Raw genomic sequence first — 19162 nt, 5'->3', positions numbered from 1 at the left:
CAGTATTTCACAGCCAGAGGGAAAACATCCTCTTGCATTTTTGTATTATGTAAGTGGCTCTGCATGGATTTTCATTATCTTTTTGTTCCACTCCAGAAAGCTGTCTGTAAGAAGCAGCTTCATAAAAAGCTGTTTAATGTTCGGTCTCTGTATTCAGACCTGGCTTTACTTCTCTGCCTGATTTTTGCTTTGTACTACTAGAAATTAGGAAATGAAGCAGAGACACTGAAATAACAACAGAACTTGTATATGTACCTGGAACAACAGTATTTTGTTACAGAGACTTTAACCTTACAGAGGGAGAGTTGTACCAACTAGCTACATCACCTGAACAAAAGCAGAAAGAATGCTGCAGTGGTTGCTGTGCTGTGTTAGGTTTTCCAAGGGTTAAAGTGGAGTATGTCTGTTCCTCTGGACTCTGCCTTTCTGGGGTGTAGTCACAATATGGAGCTGTGATTAATGCCATCAGTTTGGCCTGCCTCGTGTTCTGCTCTGAGTGCAAACATACAGGGCTGCTGGAAAGGATCTCACAATTTCATGTTGGTTCAGCAAAAAGCCATTACTACACACGTGAGGGAATATGCTAGTGCTGCTGAGAGCAAACAGCTCTCTGCCACGTGCATTGTTTGTATTGCTAATTCTCTGTTCCTTTACAATGGGGGGGTGGGGTGTGGTTTCAGCAGGGTTGGGAAGTGCAGGAGAAGCTTGTGACCCTCTCACAACTGTAAGCTGATGTTACCTAACCACCCCTGTGGGCATTGTTATGTCTTTCGATTGAAACACAGCTCTGAGTTGTATCATTTCCTTAAATGTTCTGGGTTTCAGTTTGTAAGCAGTTTGAAATCTAATAAGTCAATTTTATGGGAAGATTGGCTGAGAGCTAAAAGTCATGGTTAGGAAGAATGAGAGACATTTTATCAGAGGAATTTTATCTAGTTTTAGTAAACAATTGCAGAACAAAAGTTCTTTCACTACTGTTTTAGTATCATGCTTCTTTTCAGCCTGCTGGCAATGACTTACTCCATTTCCTTAGATTCATGCAGAATGATGCTAACAAAGATAAATTAATAGAAATCAGCTCTTCTGATATTTGATTTTCTGATGTTTGATAATGCTAATGGATCCCCATCACTGTCTTGGATGATTCATTGTCTTGGATGAATCTACTTTGCTTCTTACACACATGTCTCAAACTAAGCAACTTGCCCAAGGTCATGTGAGACCAGTGACAAATTTAGATTCACATTTTTCAACTTTCATACCACCAGAGGAACCAGAGCTTTCATGTGTCTGTTAGCAGAACAGGTTAAAGACTACCTCATCACCAGATTCGGCAGAGAGGCTGTTAGTTTTGGTGCATAAGCATCCAGAGGCACTCCTCATCCTGAGGACCTTGCGCAGGCCAAGGATGTGAAAGCACAGAGGTTCATGTAACTGCTCCAAAATCAGAAGTGTTTTGGCCCAGATCAGTACTTGAATCTCCAGGTTACATGGTTGCTCCATTAGAAAATACGGAAGGCAACCTCAAAGCTGTGCTTAGGGCAAGCCTCCCTGAGAGCTACCACTGAAACCTTGGGAGCTTTGCCTAGCAAGAAACTTCAGATTCAATACTGTGTTTGGAAAGTGGTTCTTCTGTAGTGAACCAGTCTCTCTTTAGCCTCTGAGTTCGTGCCCCCGTGGCTGGTGGTGTTACAAACACCTGAACACTGGAGGTTTGTAATTGCCATGGGAGCGTTTTGGTGCTGCAGGGAGGGTTCAATTCAAAGCTACTTCAGCTGAATGGGAAATGAGGCATCCCACTTCTATTTCCTGGGGATCAATTAAAGTTTATCTGAGAGCAAAAAAATTACAAATTACAGGGTACTGGCATCTTTGGAGATGAGCCAAGGACAAAGAGATCTTGGACCTGGATATTCTCACAATTTGTTTGTGTGGGTGACAAATAGACACAAACCACTTAGCAGATGGCAGCAGCAAAGTTTGTGCTGTTTGCACCATGACAGACGACTGAACAGAAGATATTCTCTCTCAGTTACTCTAAGCATTACATTTACATAAACATTAAAACAGAATTCTGTTTCTCTCATGGGAGCAAGGTTCATAGTAATATTATAAATTACTGAAAATCTTAAAGCTTTTTTGTACTGAGACCTTCCTACTACTTCTTATGAAGTGCAGTGCATGTATCATGTAAAGGTACTCCAGGAGATTTCTAGATTTTCACTGCTCAATTATTTCATCTGTTCTCTCTGCTAAGCTATCTCACAAAGTCAAGTTTTTGCTCTAGAAATGGTTGCTTTGAACATATGCTTACAGTTCTAAATTGAGATGTTAAATTATTCCTGTGTAGGAATACTGTGTAGGTTAAACACTTTTTTCATACAGATGACCTTGTATTGGTAGTGGTTTTACAAACTACAGGATATTTCCAAAGATTTCCTTTGAAACTGTATTTTTTGAAGTTTTTTAACCTTTAGGGACTCTTTAGAATTTTGGTGTCTTTTATTGCTTTAGAAGTACAATGAATACATTATTTAATTTCTTATTAACATGTAATTAAAACAAAATTTCAAGACTCAAAGGTTTAATTTTCTGAGGTTATATATACACTAATGCAGTGTTTAGCAGGCAAAGATCATATACCACCTTTAGATATAATCTAACTTGAATGTTAATAATTTCTTGATGGTAGCATGTGGAGAAGCAGAATACATATTCCTTTCAGAGGGCTAAGATATCTTGAGTATTATAATGCCTTATGGTAAGAAGAGATACCTCTGATTGTTGTTCTGTTCTTGTTCTAATACCTCTGAGATGCTTTTGATTGTTGTTCTGTGTGTGTAAAATTTTGGCACACAGTCAGAAGCCAAACATCCTAGAGAAGATTATAAAGCAGTTTTTCACAGGCTATTCACTTTTCTGATCCCAATTCTGCTCCAAATATAGAAGCAGTAACCTCATATAGTTCTTGCATCCAACAGAGATTTGGGTGATCAAGGTCTTTTGTTGGCACTGCCAGAGACAGTGGATGTAATCTTGACAATGCCTGTAAATATTTCTAGGTTGGAGTTTTTGGTCTGAAAACAAAGAATGTTGGTCATTTCTGTGAAGCACTTCGAAGCACTTAGATGACAAGTATCTTATATAGTGGTAATAAAATTTTATCATTTGAAAACAACCCACTCCCCAGTTTCATCTATGGAAGAATACAGCAGAATAAATACTTTTAAAAATTCTTTTTGCTGTTATCTTTCTGGCAATGGAATTACCTGCTTCACTGCTAGAGCTTTCATGTTTTCTGGCGTTTTTGACACATACAGGGTTGCAGCCTGCTGTGACATGCATATACACAACTATGAGTTTTTGTCATAATGCACCCTTATTGAACTAAACAATGTTTTGAATGTTGTCTGTCTTTCTTTAGTAAGATGATTGCTTTTATTACAAATAATATTTGTTTCTGGTTTAAATTCACTGACAACATTTCTAACAGCAGAGAAATAGATGCTGTGCATGAAGAGTACAAGCAGAAACTGAGAGACCAGGAAGCTTTCCACAGAAAGCAAATCCAACGACAGCAGCTCTATGTTGAGGATTTAAAGCAGCAGATTCTGAGAGGACAGATCAAAGCAGAGCAGGAACTAGAAAATGACCAAGCACTCATCAACCAGCAAATCCAAGAACGTGAGTACTTTCCTCTTCCCCTGCTTCAACTCCCTTCCATTACTGCATACTTTCATCCTCTCAACATTTTTTGTGCTAGTGATGCTTTTTTTAATGAGTGGAACTTTTATTATGGCTAATTACTGGATTTCTCCTCCAATTGCCTTTCCCTTGAGAACAGTTACTGAGCTTTGATTAACAGAGCTATAGGGCCTCCTTCACAGTGCTCCAGCAGCACTGTTTAATTAGCACTGCAGGTCATTAGCACTGCTGGGAGGGACGGCACCAGCTACTCCCCTGTGGCCCTGAGCCTCCTCTCTCAGCCTGATCCCAATCCTGCCTGCCTACAGCCATGGTTATGATGTTCTCTAGCTTGTCTTCTAATCTATTTCATCTAGGTTTCTTGATAAGCAAAGGGTGCCTGTAAAAAGGTGTCATTCCCACCTGGCAAAATCTGCTGTTTGAGCCTGGAAGAAGAAAACTTCTGTGAATTTTTGACAAGGTCTCAGACCAAAACTTATGCAGCCAGCTAACTTTTAATTTTGCCAGCCACAATGAAGAGATTAAAATGAAATTGTTTTAATGGGATAGAGCAGGAGAATATATAGATAGTACAGAAGATCCAGAGAGTTTCCCCAAAATATCTTTATTTTGTGGCTCTGTAGACTTGCTCTCTGCCTCCCTCTAGTTCTGCTATTTTCACTGTGTTCATGCAAAGCTTAGCCAGGCAGGTAGTTTTTGCCAGCCAAATACAATTCTTTACTTGGCAATCCACCAAAGTTCTTCACCTTTTCTGTGCCCTCTGTGGCTCAGCTCCTGACAGAGGCAAGTTTTTGAGTAGAGATTAATTAGAATCTTAAGCTTGCAGCTCTCTTGCAGGGAGACTGATCTACCAAATATTCTGCTTGCTGAAATCATGCTAAAGAGAACATGTCCAGAAACAAAGCTGAGAAAAAAAAGCTTTGTATGTCAAAACTAAAAATGTTATTAAGAAAAATTAACTAACATAATGACAAAAATGCTTCCCTTTTATCTATGAAGTTACTATAGAGTTAGAATTCCTACATCTGTGCATGTGCTTTCTGCAGATCTGCCAATATAAGCAGGACAGGAGACTCATTGTGGTGGGGATCACTAATGAAGTGTGTTTAACAAGATCAGTATTCATCAAGCAAGTGATACCTACAATGTCTCTGCACTAATGGTCTCTTGAACTAGGGGAAATTCCAGACCCCCAAATTCCTCTCTTGCAGCTCAGCTGTGCAGAGCTGCAGGAAGCCCTCATTCATCACATCAAACTTAAATACCTCTTAATTCCTACATCCCTGAATAAGCAATGAAACATTGCTTATTTAGTAAAGGACTGCACATTGAAAGTAAGCTCAGCCAAGAAAAATTGCTGCTAGTAAGAGAGCAGTGCTTTGGGAAACTTGGGTTCTTTGAGAGTGCTCCACTTGTAAAGGAACCTGGCCTGAAATTTTTATGTTGCTTGTTCAGCAATGGAGATTATTTTTTTGTTTGCATTGAGCACTGAATATGTATATTTTTATGGCAGCATAAAATATCTTCTTCACTAAGAGAACAGGTTCAAGCCATCACATACAAGCTGGTCACGGTGATCTCAATAATGTCTTCTTTTGTTACAGTTCATCATAGCTCAGACTGAAGCTGGTGTGCTCTGAAAAACCTCTGAGCACATCCATCCCTTGCATGGAATAAAAGTATTCTTGCATCTAGGGTTTAAAACAAATCAGCCTGGTTCTGTTCTCTACTGCATCCTCACTGACTGCAAAGATCAGGCTCTGAATAATTAGAAAAGACTTAGTGTGTAAGCAGAGGTACCATATTTTGTTATCAAATTTGGTTAATCACTTGTTGTATGAACGTATTTGGCATTTATGAACTGTAGGGATCATTAATGGAAGCAGAGAATCTAATTCTTTTTGTGGAGTAGAGTGGCAATTCTGTGAAAAATACACATCGACTGGTGGTATGAGCTTGTGTTTTTTGAACTGTTTTTCTTAATAGCTAAATGTTGTGTTGGCTTCACCTGCATCTTTGCCATGACAGTATTTGTTTTATTTGGTGCACATTTAACCGGTTGATCTTAAAGGACCTTTCCAGCCCAAACTATTTAATGATTATTTAATATTATGATTACAAGCTTATATTCTGCAGTTGCTACCTGAATCCTTAACCCAATGAAGAGGCTTTTAGTCATCAATGAAGTACAGCAACAGTACATTTTTCTTTAAATACTTTGTTGAGTCTCTACTCTACATGCACAGAAATTCTGTTCTCAAATGACCTCTAAAGGCTGATTAAATTAAGAAAGAAAATAGTAAAAAGTAATGGTTTTCCTGTGATTTTTACTTTCTCTCAATCACTGTTTTGTTTACAGACCAGCAGTGGCTTATAAATGAGAATAAACGTCTGGCTGCCCTTCAGCAGCAGCAGCAGCAGCAGAGGGAGTTTGCAGTGCAAACAGAGCCAGCGCTGTGTGCAGAGGCTGAGGTGCAGAGCACCACTGGGCTGGACGCCTGCCTTTCCCTGCTGCAGCAGAACAAGAAGAGACTGGTGCAGCTGGAGCTCTTGCAAAGATACTCCTTAAAAAAGGCCGAAAGAAACATAAGGCGGAAGAAGGTCAAGTTCCGGCTGGAAAGGATAGTCAAGAAGCAGAAGCTGTTGGAAGCCAAGCAAAACCTGGAGCAGCTGGAAGCTAGCTGCTGGCTCAGTGAAGAGTGTGTGAAACCATCCCAAGGCCTAAGTGATAATATTGCTGTGCAGTCCTCTTTGGATCACCACTTGCAAAAGAGACAGAAATTGCTGGGTTTGAGGCACAGGCATTTGTTCTGTGACTCGTACCTGCCCCAGGTACCCAGGTAAGCTGACATCTGATAAATCCTCTGCACTTTCAAAAGTAACATAAATTCAAGGTATTTTCAGGCCACCTATCCTGAATGCCTTTCAATGTATTGAAGAAAATCCCCAAATCTGCAATATCAGTGAGCCCACTATATTGTACATCACGCTGGAGCTGTTTGTCCTTTTCCTTTGGGTCTGTACAGTATATTCCCTCCTTATCTGTCTGATGTGGTCTTTCTCACTTTTTTACATTTCTCTCTCAAGCCTTTCTGCACTTTTTACCTCTTTGAGAAGGCTTTTTAGAAGTGGCTTAGCTTTTGTTGTTGCCTTGTTCAGACTGTTGGTAAATACTAATTACTGCACAATTTTATCTTATCATCAAACTCTTCTTCAGAATATTGGTATCTTTGGGGTGATTATGGAAAGGACTTTTATACTGGTCAGTCTTTCTCAAGCTGAATAAACATCTCCATGCAAAGCTAAAATGTTGGGATGCTACAGTGTCTATCACAGCGTGGTCCTTAGCTATTTCCACAGCAGGAAATAGCTAAACTCTGCTCAGTGGATTTCTGTGACTTAGAACTATCTTTTATTTTTAATTAACATTTACAGCTACTTGAGTCTACAGAGATTCAATATGAAGCTATACCTCATAGCATTGAGCTATTTCTTTGTGTGCAGGGCATCTTTCCAGATAGCAAGGGGATTTTATAATTAGTCACAGAATTTTATTTTTTTATTCCCTGCTAGAATTGAATTTTGAGAGACATTAAGATTGTTGCTTCATGAATTGTTATTCTTATTTGCAAGACATTACTGTGGTGAAAATGTCAACTACATTATTCAAGCGAGGATTGAACTTGATTTCTTCTTTATTTCCACAGCTGTTTTTTGAAGAGGGAGTCTGTCTCCAAGATATCTACCTCACCAAATATTGATCAATACTGTAAAGGTAGTAGAACAGAGAGGTTGTCACCTGTAGAATACCTTTACAAAAGTGATAAAGACATTTCTGGGAGTGATGACCTTAATGATGGAAAGGGGATCTCCTTTTCAGTCCAGAGGCAGCTAACTGAAAAACAAAAAACATCTTCAATTGAAAATAAAAAAGGAGGAGAGAAGTACTCTAATGATTCAGCTATCATGGCTTATATCAATAAAAATTATAAAAAAATGGAAAAGTTGGATGACAGTCCAGGGCAAGGTGGATCTCAAAACCAGACCTCTAAAGGCTCCTCTCCTGATCTTTTTAAGGAGAAAGATGAGCCTAAAACCTTTATTACAGGGAGAAGAATGACAAAATCAAAGGTGCTAGGAGATTTAAGTCAGCCTGCCAGCAGCAATGTAGCACAAAATAAACCTCAGGTATCCAATAAAAAGATTAGAATGGATATCAATGGAAAAGGCCATAGGTCTTCTCCAGAAAACTTTCCTAAACAAATGAAGAAAACAGTGTATGGTAACCCACCATCAGTGCATCTAAACCAAACGGTCAAGAACTGGAGGAGAGAGGCAAATTCAGCCGTGCCAAGTCATGAGAAATCATCAGCAGAAGAGAAAGAATTTCTGATGGCAGCGACATCAGTAGGAAATCTCACTAAGATGAACTCACAGACACCACTCTCTTATGTTGAAAAAAAGTGGCACAGTGCTGAGATGCTAAGTGCTGGAGTGCCCAAGACAGCCACAGATATGCTGGAGAACTGGCAAGAGGATGATGAAAATGAGATTTCTGATACTGACAGTTCCTATTCTGTCGATTCACTCTCCTGTGCTTATGCAAAAGCCATCCCAGAGAAACTGAAACTGGAAGATTTTGACAGAAATAAATGTCTTGCCAACCCAGAAGATTCTGAGAGTGATGACAGTCAAATGTCACAAGACTCTCTGATAGAAAAGGAAAATAAAGCCAAAAAGCAAAATACACGCCAATTTCACAAGTTAAAGGCCCATCATGAGCCAGCTAAGCTTTCCAAAAGCAGAACTGAGAACCATATTTCATCTTTGGTGACATCATATGCATCTCGTAGGAGACTGGGAAAGGCTGAAAGAAGCTTTTCTCTGGATAGCTTAGCTGATGGAGAAGAGATGCCAGCAGAAGATCTGGTAGAAGAATCCAAATCTGACTCATCTGATGAAATGCCAGCAGAGATTTTCTGGAAGTTACAAACTCCTAAATTACCAGCTATACAGATTGAGGAAAACCATGAATCCAAGACCTGCAATAGAGATACAGAAGGGGCAAATTATGATCAGAAGCTGAGCAGTTCCTTTTATTTGAACACCAAGCCACGCACTGCTTCCAGTAATGCTTGCAAACAGTTGCTGAAGGGAACAAAAGTCTCCTTTGCAGAGCAAGAAAGGTCTCCTGAAAGAAGACTGTATTATGCAAGTGGTCATCCTTTGCTTAATAATGATGCCTGGTCTTCCTGTGACTCAAAGGTTGACATCAGCAGCCCCAGAATAACAACATCTTCTTCCCATGAAAACTTGGAATTTCAAGATGCTCATCTGTGCTCTTCGAGCAAACCAGAACTTTGGCTAAAGAAAGATGATCTAAAGCAGTCAGCTGCTGAGGTTTCTTTTGTGTCTGGCTCTAAGCAGATTCACAGCATTACTCACAGTCCACATCATGTAATCCAAATAAATTCAGTTTTGTCCTCTGACACATTGGAAGTACCTTTACCTGAAACAACAACTGCAAGCAGGACTTCTGAGAGTGGATCATTAAATAAGATTTTAAAGGGATGGACAAACTCTAATGAAAATTCTTCCTTGGAATCTGCAAATGTAAAGTCCTCGTTTGCTAGCTCAGTAGGACCAAGTTCCTCTTTTGTTCCTACTTCAGCAGAGCATGATTATTCTGAACATTCAAGGTCACACCATCCTGAACAAGAACAACTGGGTGAATTGTCTACTTGCAGGTCTGCTACTGAACGTGCACAAGCCTTCAGCTGTTTGGAAAGCACCTCCACTGCAGGCTGTTTGTCACTGGTATCTAAGAAAGAGGAGAATTCTGTCGCCGTGTTGCCTGTGCAAATTGTGGAGCAGACGGATGGCTGTGTAGATACAGGTTTAGAAGATGGCTTATTCCAAAGTTTTTCAAAAGATGGGCTTGACAATGACTACAATAACTTGATGTCAGAGTCAAGTGTGGCAGATTCAGGCAGTGGAAATGCACCTGTCAGTGAACCTGCTGCTGAGTGTTCTATGGGACTTGCTCATAATATGACCTCAACACAGACATCTGCAATAAAACACATCCAGTTTGGAAACTGTGGGCATCTTTTTCCAGTACAAAAAATACCAACATGTTGTGATGAAGGTTTCTTCCTCAGTGACTTAACAAACAAGAGCTGCTCTCTAGTGAGCAGTTACAAGCTTCAGATGCTGGCTGGACAAGGAGCAGAGTCAGCTGATACAGAAGAACCCCCCAGGTCTGGGGAGAGTAATTTGGAAACCATGCAAGAAACAGATCATGAGCAAATACCTGCAGAAGTAACTGCAGAGACAGATTTTTCCTCACAGAAGATAACATATCAATGTCACCCTTCAGTTGTTGCTGCCAGCACAAGCTATGACCAGTCTGCAACACCAATAGAGATGTCTCAAAAAGAGACAATCTGTATGGAAATAAGCACAGATAGCTTGGCAGACATTGTGCCAGAGGTGCCATCATTCAGAGATCACGACGAATACATATCAAAGGATGAAGACTTGTCTTCACTAAATCATTATGAATTCAAACATAAACCTGATTCAAAGGATTATTCCCCTGAATGTGCCCTAGCAGACAGTCAGGTGAGTCACTTATCCCGGCAAATTTCAGAAAATTCTACATTATGCACTGATAACATAAGAGAAGAAAGCAGTGAAAGCAAAGAACACAATGTACTGAATTCTCAGGCTGTAGTTCAGAAAGAATTTTCATCCAAATATGAAAACCTAGTGGTAAATGAAGGAAGTTATTTCCTACTGAATGTAAATGGGAAAAACACCAAGTCCTTTCCTGCTGCTATTTGTGAGAATACAAATTATTTTCTCCCTGAATCTAATTCAAGCCTATTTTACAAAATTTCAACAAAAGCTAATCTTTTTCAAAGTGCATGTGAGACCAAAAATTATGATAAACTATTGGAGCATGTCACAATCGTGAAAGGAAATTGTGATGCTACATCTAATCTTAGCGTGGAAGTCGGCGTCACAAAAAGTTGTTCTGATGTACATTCTGGCTGCCTCTGCCCAACATGCTCCTCAACGTCTACAGGACAGAAAAACACTACACACAAGACAACTGACATTTCTGCAGAATTTGATGCCTCTGTTCTCTCGGAAACAGAAACGCAGAACAAATCTTTACTTGAATCTAGAGGAGAGGAAGAAGCATTTTTTGAAAGTGATTGCCCAGTGGACTTTCATGCTGAGTACAATGCAAATTCAGAGTTGGGAAAGGTTTTTGAATGTAACACAAATGCATCAGCTGCCATTTCTCAAGAGGAGAGTTCTTGCAGAAATAAAGAATACAAAATTTTCAGAGACATAGAAATGGATACAGAAGAAGCCATGGTTCCTTATCAGAATACAGGGACAGCCACAGATGAGGAAATAACAAAATCAATTAATAATGTAAGCAACCTAGAAAAAAGTGCGTTGGAAATTAAATCCAGACACACTGAAAGTTTACCTGACAGACCAGCAGCCCAAGTCCAAAGTATAACTGAAGACAGTAAAAAGGATTTTAAAGACATTGGTCTAACTCAGAACCCAAAGACATCTACTGATATCACAGCTTGTGAAATTCACTGTGAGTTTAATACAAATCTGTGCCTGACACATGAAGAGGTGCACAAAGATGAACTGCAGGAAGCCGGCACAGGGGCAGAATGCACTCAGGATTCAAAAGCGCTTGTGCATTCTGGCAGCCAACCTGAAACAAGCAGCTTTTGCAAAAAAGAAATAAGTGAGAAAACAGAAATAGGTATTTATTCAACAGAGCTTTCTGTTGCTCCCAGAACCATTCCTTCATCTGTGTGTTCCTACACAATAGATGTTATTCAGAATACTTTGGGATTCCTTGATACTTGCAAAGGGCTTTTACAGATGAATGGAACAACAGAGAATGTAGCTGAAACAGTTCTAATCCCAAGGAGGCAAGGCAATATTTCAGCAAAACTTGAAAATGAAGGACAAATAAATTCTAACAATATAATTGAGCTTTGTGTACCAAACTCTTCACCCCAGGAAGACAAGGTTAATGAATGTGAAGTGACTGGGAGTGAAGAACAAATTACCATGACAAACACTGAGGAGCTGGTTAGTACGGGGCAAAAAGAGTTATGCACAGATGAAAATGTTTACTTTAATGAACAGTCTCCAGCTCTGCGTCAAGTGTACTGTGACAGAGGTGACACAGAAGAAATTTTAGATCAATTTAAGATCCCTGAAAGGTACCTGATGGCTTCTGAAGTAGAATCAAATATACTGTTAGGGGATGATTCAAGATACCCAGACCCTACTGAAATGAGTGAGGATGGTGATTCAGTGGACTCTGCTACAGAGATAGGAAATGTAGTTGATGCATATGAATATTCAGTTGAAGATAGCGCTGTTATTGACCAATACAGAACTAAACAAAAATTTACAAGTCTTGACAGACATACGTGTATGAGTTTCTCTGTGGGATCTCCTGACCATGGCACTTCAGAAAACTTGAACGAAGATATTGTTAGAAAAAGTTTTGACATTTGTGATTTGGATCAAGTAGGCTCCAGAGCTGAGGAGGAGACAGTGCAATTGATGAAGCTAGTAGAAATGGCCAAAGCAGACAGAAAAAAGCAGATATATGTAGCAAACACAGAGGAGGTAGAACTGATCTTTTTACAAAACCTGGATGAACTCTTCCCTGAAAACAAAGGCAGTTACCAAATGACACATGATGACAGCAGATTAAATGAAATATTAAGAGAAAGCCAGTGGGTGTCTACCAGCTTTTCTGGAAATAATGAAGACATTAGCAAGCAACAAAATCCACCAGCATCACAGAAGTGTACAGAAAAAACCCAAGAGCTTCAAGAATCCCCATGCCAGTCTGTAAATCAGCCTTTATATCTTGGAGGAAGTGATGATTCCCATCTTGTTCAAGATGTTCCCACTGCACTGAGAGGATGTACAAAACCATCTAACAGCATTCTTGGAACTGGAGCTGTGCTGCCTTACTACGAAACGTTAAGGGAGAGTGAGATCAGTGTTGGTGCATCTGTTGCAGCCAACAAAACGGGAGAAACAAACAAACATCTTCCAGCTAAAACACCAAGTAAGAGTGTACCTCTTCTGCAGACCAGCACCATGCAGCAGAGGCAGGAGGAAGAATCCTTTGTATTTAAAAATGGACCTGATTATGCCATATCTGCACAACCTGTCAATGAGAACAGCTCTTTCACTCCCTACAGTGCAGGTGGCCTTGAGTGTGGAACTGTTGTACTTCAGCAAAGGGCCAAAGGAAGCTCATTTTTCTTGGAAAAATTAGATTCTTCTGAAGATATCATACAGGATATTAATAATGTTTGTGAAGAACACGGTATGGATTTCATGGTTAATGAATTATTAAAAGACTGTCCTAATTCCATAGAAGATACAGCTCAAGAGGTAAAGGATACCATTGTGCCTGATTCACTAATGTTGGATACTTCAAATCTGCTGTCTTCCTCAGAGAAAGAAGTGATGGAAGATGTAGGGGTGGGAAAACCCAACTCTTTACTAGAAAGCTCCACCCAAAAAATATTTAAGAATATTAATACAACTCAGATAGTACCTCACTTGGGGGCTTCATCAGTGCATGATGAGAAGACATTTTTAAGTGCAAGCCATCCAACAGCAAACAGTAAATGTGAAAATGCCGAGTTTCCCAGTGTAGCGGGTTATCAGCACGAGCCCACAGAAAACCAGGAACATGAAGCTTCTGAAGAGTGCTGTGTAGACCAATCAGGCAATGCTGTTTCTGAGAATTCTTCAGCCCTTTCAGAAGGCCTGAGCAAGTCTCCAAAGGAACATCCACATTATAGTAAAGACTTTCTAAATTATAATAGGAACTTGGACACTTTGGACACTTTTGAATGTTCTCCCGGTCTTCTGAATTGTCCAGCATCATCTGCAGATAGTTTAATTGTCAGCAGTGGAGACAAAGGTATAAATAATAATGTTCTCTCTGAAGAAACAAAGTACTTTGAAAGTGAATCAACAGATTTGAGTGTATCTGTAACTTTTCCTGGTGTTTCTCAAAAAGGAGACGAAAAGGAAAATAATTCCGCAGTTGCAGAGACCACATATGCTCAGAGTAATAAACTCCCCGGAAAAGTTGTGGAAACAGAGAAAAAGGAGGAAATTGTTCAAGGTTATTTCCAGAACTGTGGTGACATAAAAGAAGATAAAATTCATGAGTTCTCAGAACACTGCAGTAACACTAACAGAGTTACTGTACCAGAATCGGGTCTGCTCACTTTCCAGAGCCAAGGACAGACTGGCTGTAATGAATCAAAGTCTCTGCCATCACACTCTGCAGAAGAAACTCCCCCTGAGACACCATTTCAAAGCTCCAAGAACTTCAGTGCTTTTACTACATCTTCTTTACTTGGGGACTCAAAATCTCTAGTATTTAATCAGCTTGAGGACTCATTTCAGGACAGCTGTTCGACTGAGAAAGTGTCCCGCAATTCTGCAGATGTGTGCTCTGTAAAAGGAGATTTTCCCCTATCATTAGCAAGAGTCAATTACCCAGCCTTAACAGCATTTTCAGAATTTCCTTCAACTGCAGATATAGGTCATGGTGAAACTAGCACATATGATACTTCACATTCAAATATATTGAAACAGTCTCCATTTGGTGTTTTGCAAATACAAGACACGCAGTCAGATAAAGCTGTGGTATTTGATGAGCCAATATGTGCTTCAGGAAGTATTTTACTTTCTCTTGCAAAAGAAAACAGGCATTTTCCAGTCTCAGACATAGACTGTACTTCATATGAAAATTCTGCTATAGATGGGGAACCTGCATACAGAAGTAATAATAAAAAATCTGGCAGTGATACAGAAATTGATCAGCCTTATTGGGATAAAGTTCCACCACAAGAAGCTTGCAACAAACACATAGAGAAAATACCAAGTGATAATTCTCTTTTACTACCATCATTACCTTTTTGGGATACTAGCAGGGCAATTCTTATTAAAGAGGGACAAATGAGAAATACACTTAACAAAAGTAAGGAAGAACTACATTCAAATATTGAGGCTGAACATTTTGCAGTAAAGACAGAGCAGAGAAAAATGTTAAGTAGAGAACCTGCTGAAAAGCAAACTAATGTATCCTCAAATTCTCCAAATGAATTAACAGGCTCAGAAGTTACAGTGTTGGAAAATCTGTATCCAAGAGATGTTCAAGTGGATCCTGAATACACCTGCAATTCATTTGGTCAAGCATATCCCACATGTGGAAGCCCTGATCCCAGGCAACCATATCACGCTGCCTTGGGTTTTGAAAGAAACCCTGCAGATCTGCAAGATAACTGTCAGTATGTGCCTGCAGGTGAACATATAGAACAGGTGCCAGACAGAACAAATGCAGATGGTAGAAAAGAGATTTTACTTTGCAAAAATAATACATGTTCAAGCATTGATAGCACTGATGCTGAGGCAAACACTTGTTCAACAATGGGAGATACTACAATGAGGAATAATACCCTGAAATTAGAAAGACTCAATTTTCCTGTAAAAAATAATGAAACAACCTCCATAAAGTTTTTGCCAGAAAACCATGATTTAACTCTTCAAGAATCCAAATTGGTGCAATTCAGGAGCAAAAGATCATATTCTACCACACGGAGTACAAAGGGCTGTAAACAGAGTGAACTGAGACCTTATTTACGAAGTCACAGACTATCAGCTCCAGCTATTGCTGTTTTCTCTGACACAGAATGTACTTTGGAAGCTTCATCTAAGGCAGATCCTTTGTTGTATTCTGCATTTAAATCACTGCAAGATTTGAATATGAGTGTAGAGCCTCCGTCACCAACGGAAGATGATCTTTATGGAATTGAAAGATTTTCAAAGCAGGAATCGAAGAACTTATTACAAGTTAAATCTAAACCAAGATTTCAGCCAAAAATGGCACAAATGAAAAAGCTTGCAAACTGTGATCCCAAAAACTTACAAAATTTAGCAGCAAGAAGCCAAAGTAGCCAGTCTTTGAAAGATTGTACTAGTCAATCTCCATCATCCTTACCGCCCACAGCTCGCAGTTCTGTGTGTGCAGAAGAAAATGTCCATTCAAAGAGCAATTCTGTAGCTCAGTGTAGTGAAGGGGAAGGAGAAGAAGCTGGATACCAGCCAGAAACAGATTTATTTTTGCAAGATAATAAAGATGCAATGCATTTTAGATCAAGTGATATCAACCCATACATTCACCCATGGCAACAAGATGGAGCCTGCAAGATTGGGTGGAAACAGTATGCTTTTGGAAGTGCAAGTGATGTCTCTTGCAATCAAGTTCCTTTGAATATGGAAAATCATAAAGTTATGAGATGTTCCAGTGTAGACAATGGATTGAACTCTCAAAATTCTCCTTTTCGTTCTCATCTAAGTTCATATGCTACAGCAAAAGTTTTGTCAAGCACTTTGAGTAGCATTGAAGGTCTTCAAGAATGGGACAGTGCCAGACAAGACTTCAAATCAGCGTACTCAAGTGACAGTACCAAACAGTGCAGCAACATATCCAGCGAAACATTGGAGACTAACTCAGAAAACAACACTGCTGAACTTGAGAATCCTTCCACACAACCTGGTAACTCTTCAATGCAGGTTGATGAAATTGTACTATTGTATCCTTCAGAGTCTGAAAAACCTTCCAATAAACCTCCAGGGATTACATGTGAGCAAGGAACACAAACTGCAACTACAGGAAGGTATAAAAGGCAGAGAAGACATCAGAGAAGCTATACAGATGTTTCTGCAAAAAAGGAGGAAACAAACAGAGATTTATTTTATCAGCCTTCTTCTTGGACAAGCATGCAAAACCTGTCCATGCATCTGTCACAGCTACTTCAGAACACTTCTGAGTTGTTGGGAAACCTTTCCCAACAGAGTATTATAGACAGTGAGCAGAATGCCAAAATCAACCAAAAAAGAACTGAAGGTGCTGTTAGGTCTGATAGCTGTACTCAGACTACAGCGGATGTCGGCACTCAGACTGAGATTTTGGAAAAACCTCAAAGCAAACATGAAGAAAAACAAGTGGAGGCAAAAATGGGAAAGGAATTGAGGGCAGCTCAGGCAGTAAATGTTGATTGGAAAAAAATTGGTGCAGAAATAGTAGGAGAGATTCCCAAAAGGAAAGAGGAAACACTCACTCTTGAAGAAAGTACACAAGTACAAACAGGCATGAAACACCTGGGCAATTCTGACTTCCATGACAGTCTTGACAGCATTTTGGAAGACTCTTTTATGCATCTGCCTTCTTTACCCAAAAATTCCACCCCTATCTTACATTTTCAAAAAACATCACTAAATGCACAGCAGAATGTTGCTTTTGCTAGCACCAGAGTTTCACCTCTCACACCATCTCTGCCAAGTTCAGGGCAAGATGGTTCTTCATGCACTGTAGTTAGCAGCCCTACTAATAGCACCTCTCAATCTCCAACGTCTTACACTCAGGATAAAAGAAGTGTCAATGAAGCAGAGACTCCAGCTGAAAGAAAATTTTGGTACAAAAATACCCTGCTAGTCGACAGGGCCTCTTCCCCTATTCTTACTCTTAGTGCTAGTCCCAGCAGCCAGACTGCTTTTAGCAAGTCTGTCTGCCCTACTAAAGAACCTCTTGGATATTCCAGTGTTGCTTCAAGTCCCTTTCACACCAAGAGAAAGCTGAGGGCAGGTCCACAGTTCAGCATGCAACATCATGTGGACAATTTTTCACAGACAGAAACAGACAGTGAATCAAGCATCTCCAGAGAACACAAGAGCATAAGAAAGAAATCTGGAACTTTCTCTGATAAGAAAGCAGGCAAAGACCTTTTAGGGCAGGATGGTTCAAAAGACTTGGAACAGCAACATAGACTGAGGGTTGACACCCACACTACCATTTGTGCAGAGCGGCTGTATCACTCCAGCAGTATGCTGGAGGTGTCAGGCCACAGTGAAGTGGTAACAGGTGATGTCAGAGACCAGGGCTCAGTGGCACATTCCCTTCATTGTATGTATGTTACAAGGGGTGGAAGAGCTCCTTCAGGTGGAATCGGGCACGAAAAGTACTCTGGAAATTCTGATACTGCTTTGATTCATAACTACCCTTCTCCAAATGTTGACTTACTTTTTAATCAAAAAATTAGTGCCACTTGTTCAAGTAAGACAAATGCTGGCACAGCCTCAGAACCTCTGGTAGAAGCATCTTCTGTACAATTTCATGATTTCGTCTGGAAGAGTGAGGAAAGCTGGCCTCCTCCACTTTCTGATGTGAGCGACGTGCAGACGTCCTTCCAAGATGACAGTACAGAATCTGTCACTGGGAGTGAATGTGACACTGAGATCCCTCTCAGCAAGAACTCTGCTTCTGCCAAGCCCTGCAGGCCTCGGAGCTACAGCCTCCGTGACTTACCCATACACAACAAATTCAGCAACTGGTGTGGTGTAAAGAGCAGCACTCCTCCTGTTCTCCTCGGCTTGAGCGGCAGCGTGACCGATTTAAGGGGTCAGGCAGACAAGAAGCCTGGAAGCACACAATCCACAGAAGTGGAAGGGAATTACCTGTCTTGTGACAGCAGGAGCAGAGAGATCAAGAGACTTCAGAGAGAGCGTGCCCAGATCATGTCCAGCATCCACCTGGATCTGCATCAGCATCCCCTCACAGTGGAACTGACTGAAGCAAAGCTCAATTATGGCATTGGAGAAACAGATGCCCTGCTGAAGGTCCTTCAGAGAGGAGCTGCAGATGAGCCAGGGACAATTCCAGTGAAGCAGCAACTTTATGAAAGGTAAATTACTTTATGTACTGTTGTTTAAAGTATTTTTAAGACACTTCATGCAGCTTAAATAGCATTTAATAATGAGCCAATCACTTAGTCACACTGAATGTGAAGAGATACACTATCAAGCTTATTTTAAAAACTGTTAAGCAATGCATTTAGGACAACATTTTGGGGGTTACTCCAAGAACACAAGGAAAAGTGATTTGGTGCAATTCAAATCTAGTGTTACCTCACTCTTAAAATTTCTAGCAGCCACAAGAGCTATCCTGTGTACCTGGTGATGTGGGAATATATTTAATTGATTTATTGCGATGTAAAAATTATTGATACATCATATTTATGGAAATATCCCATTCATGCTTCTGCGAATAAATGCTGCTGTATGAATAAACAAAAATAATTTTAACCTCCCCATAAATATACAAAATAATTTTTTAAAAAAAACAAGATTGATTCTTGTGATTGTAGAATATTTTAAAAAAGCAACTTGATTCTTGTGATTGTAGAACATTTGGGAAAATGTTGCAACAAAAATTTTGAAGCAGCTACATCAGTCTTCATTCACAATTTTCCTCTCAGTTGTTACCAGCAGTAATCACAACCCTCTCTTGCATTTCCTGCGG

The 19162-nt window shown here is 40.0% G+C and overlaps 1 protein-coding gene across 1 annotated transcript in view; it reads left to right on the top strand.

Moving 5' to 3' along the window:
- Nucleotides 1-19162, top strand: part of STARD9 (StAR related lipid transfer domain containing 9) — a 91244-nt gene that overhangs the window by 62655 nt on the left and 9427 nt on the right. The window contains exons 22-24 of the mRNA XM_058025513.1: nt 3494-3684; nt 6065-6545; nt 7413-18545. Coding sequence (XP_057881496.1) covers nt 3494-3684; nt 6065-6545; nt 7413-18545 — 11805 coding nt within the window. The remainder of the gene's footprint in view (nt 1-3493; nt 3685-6064; nt 6546-7412; nt 18546-19162) is intronic.

Source organism: Melospiza georgiana, chromosome 6 (genome assembly GCF_028018845.1).
Source record: "Melospiza georgiana isolate bMelGeo1 chromosome 6, bMelGeo1.pri, whole genome shotgun sequence".
NCBI lineage: Eukaryota > Metazoa > Chordata > Aves > Passeriformes > Passerellidae > Melospiza > Melospiza georgiana.
This window is presented reverse-complemented; position numbering and strand designations above follow the sequence as displayed.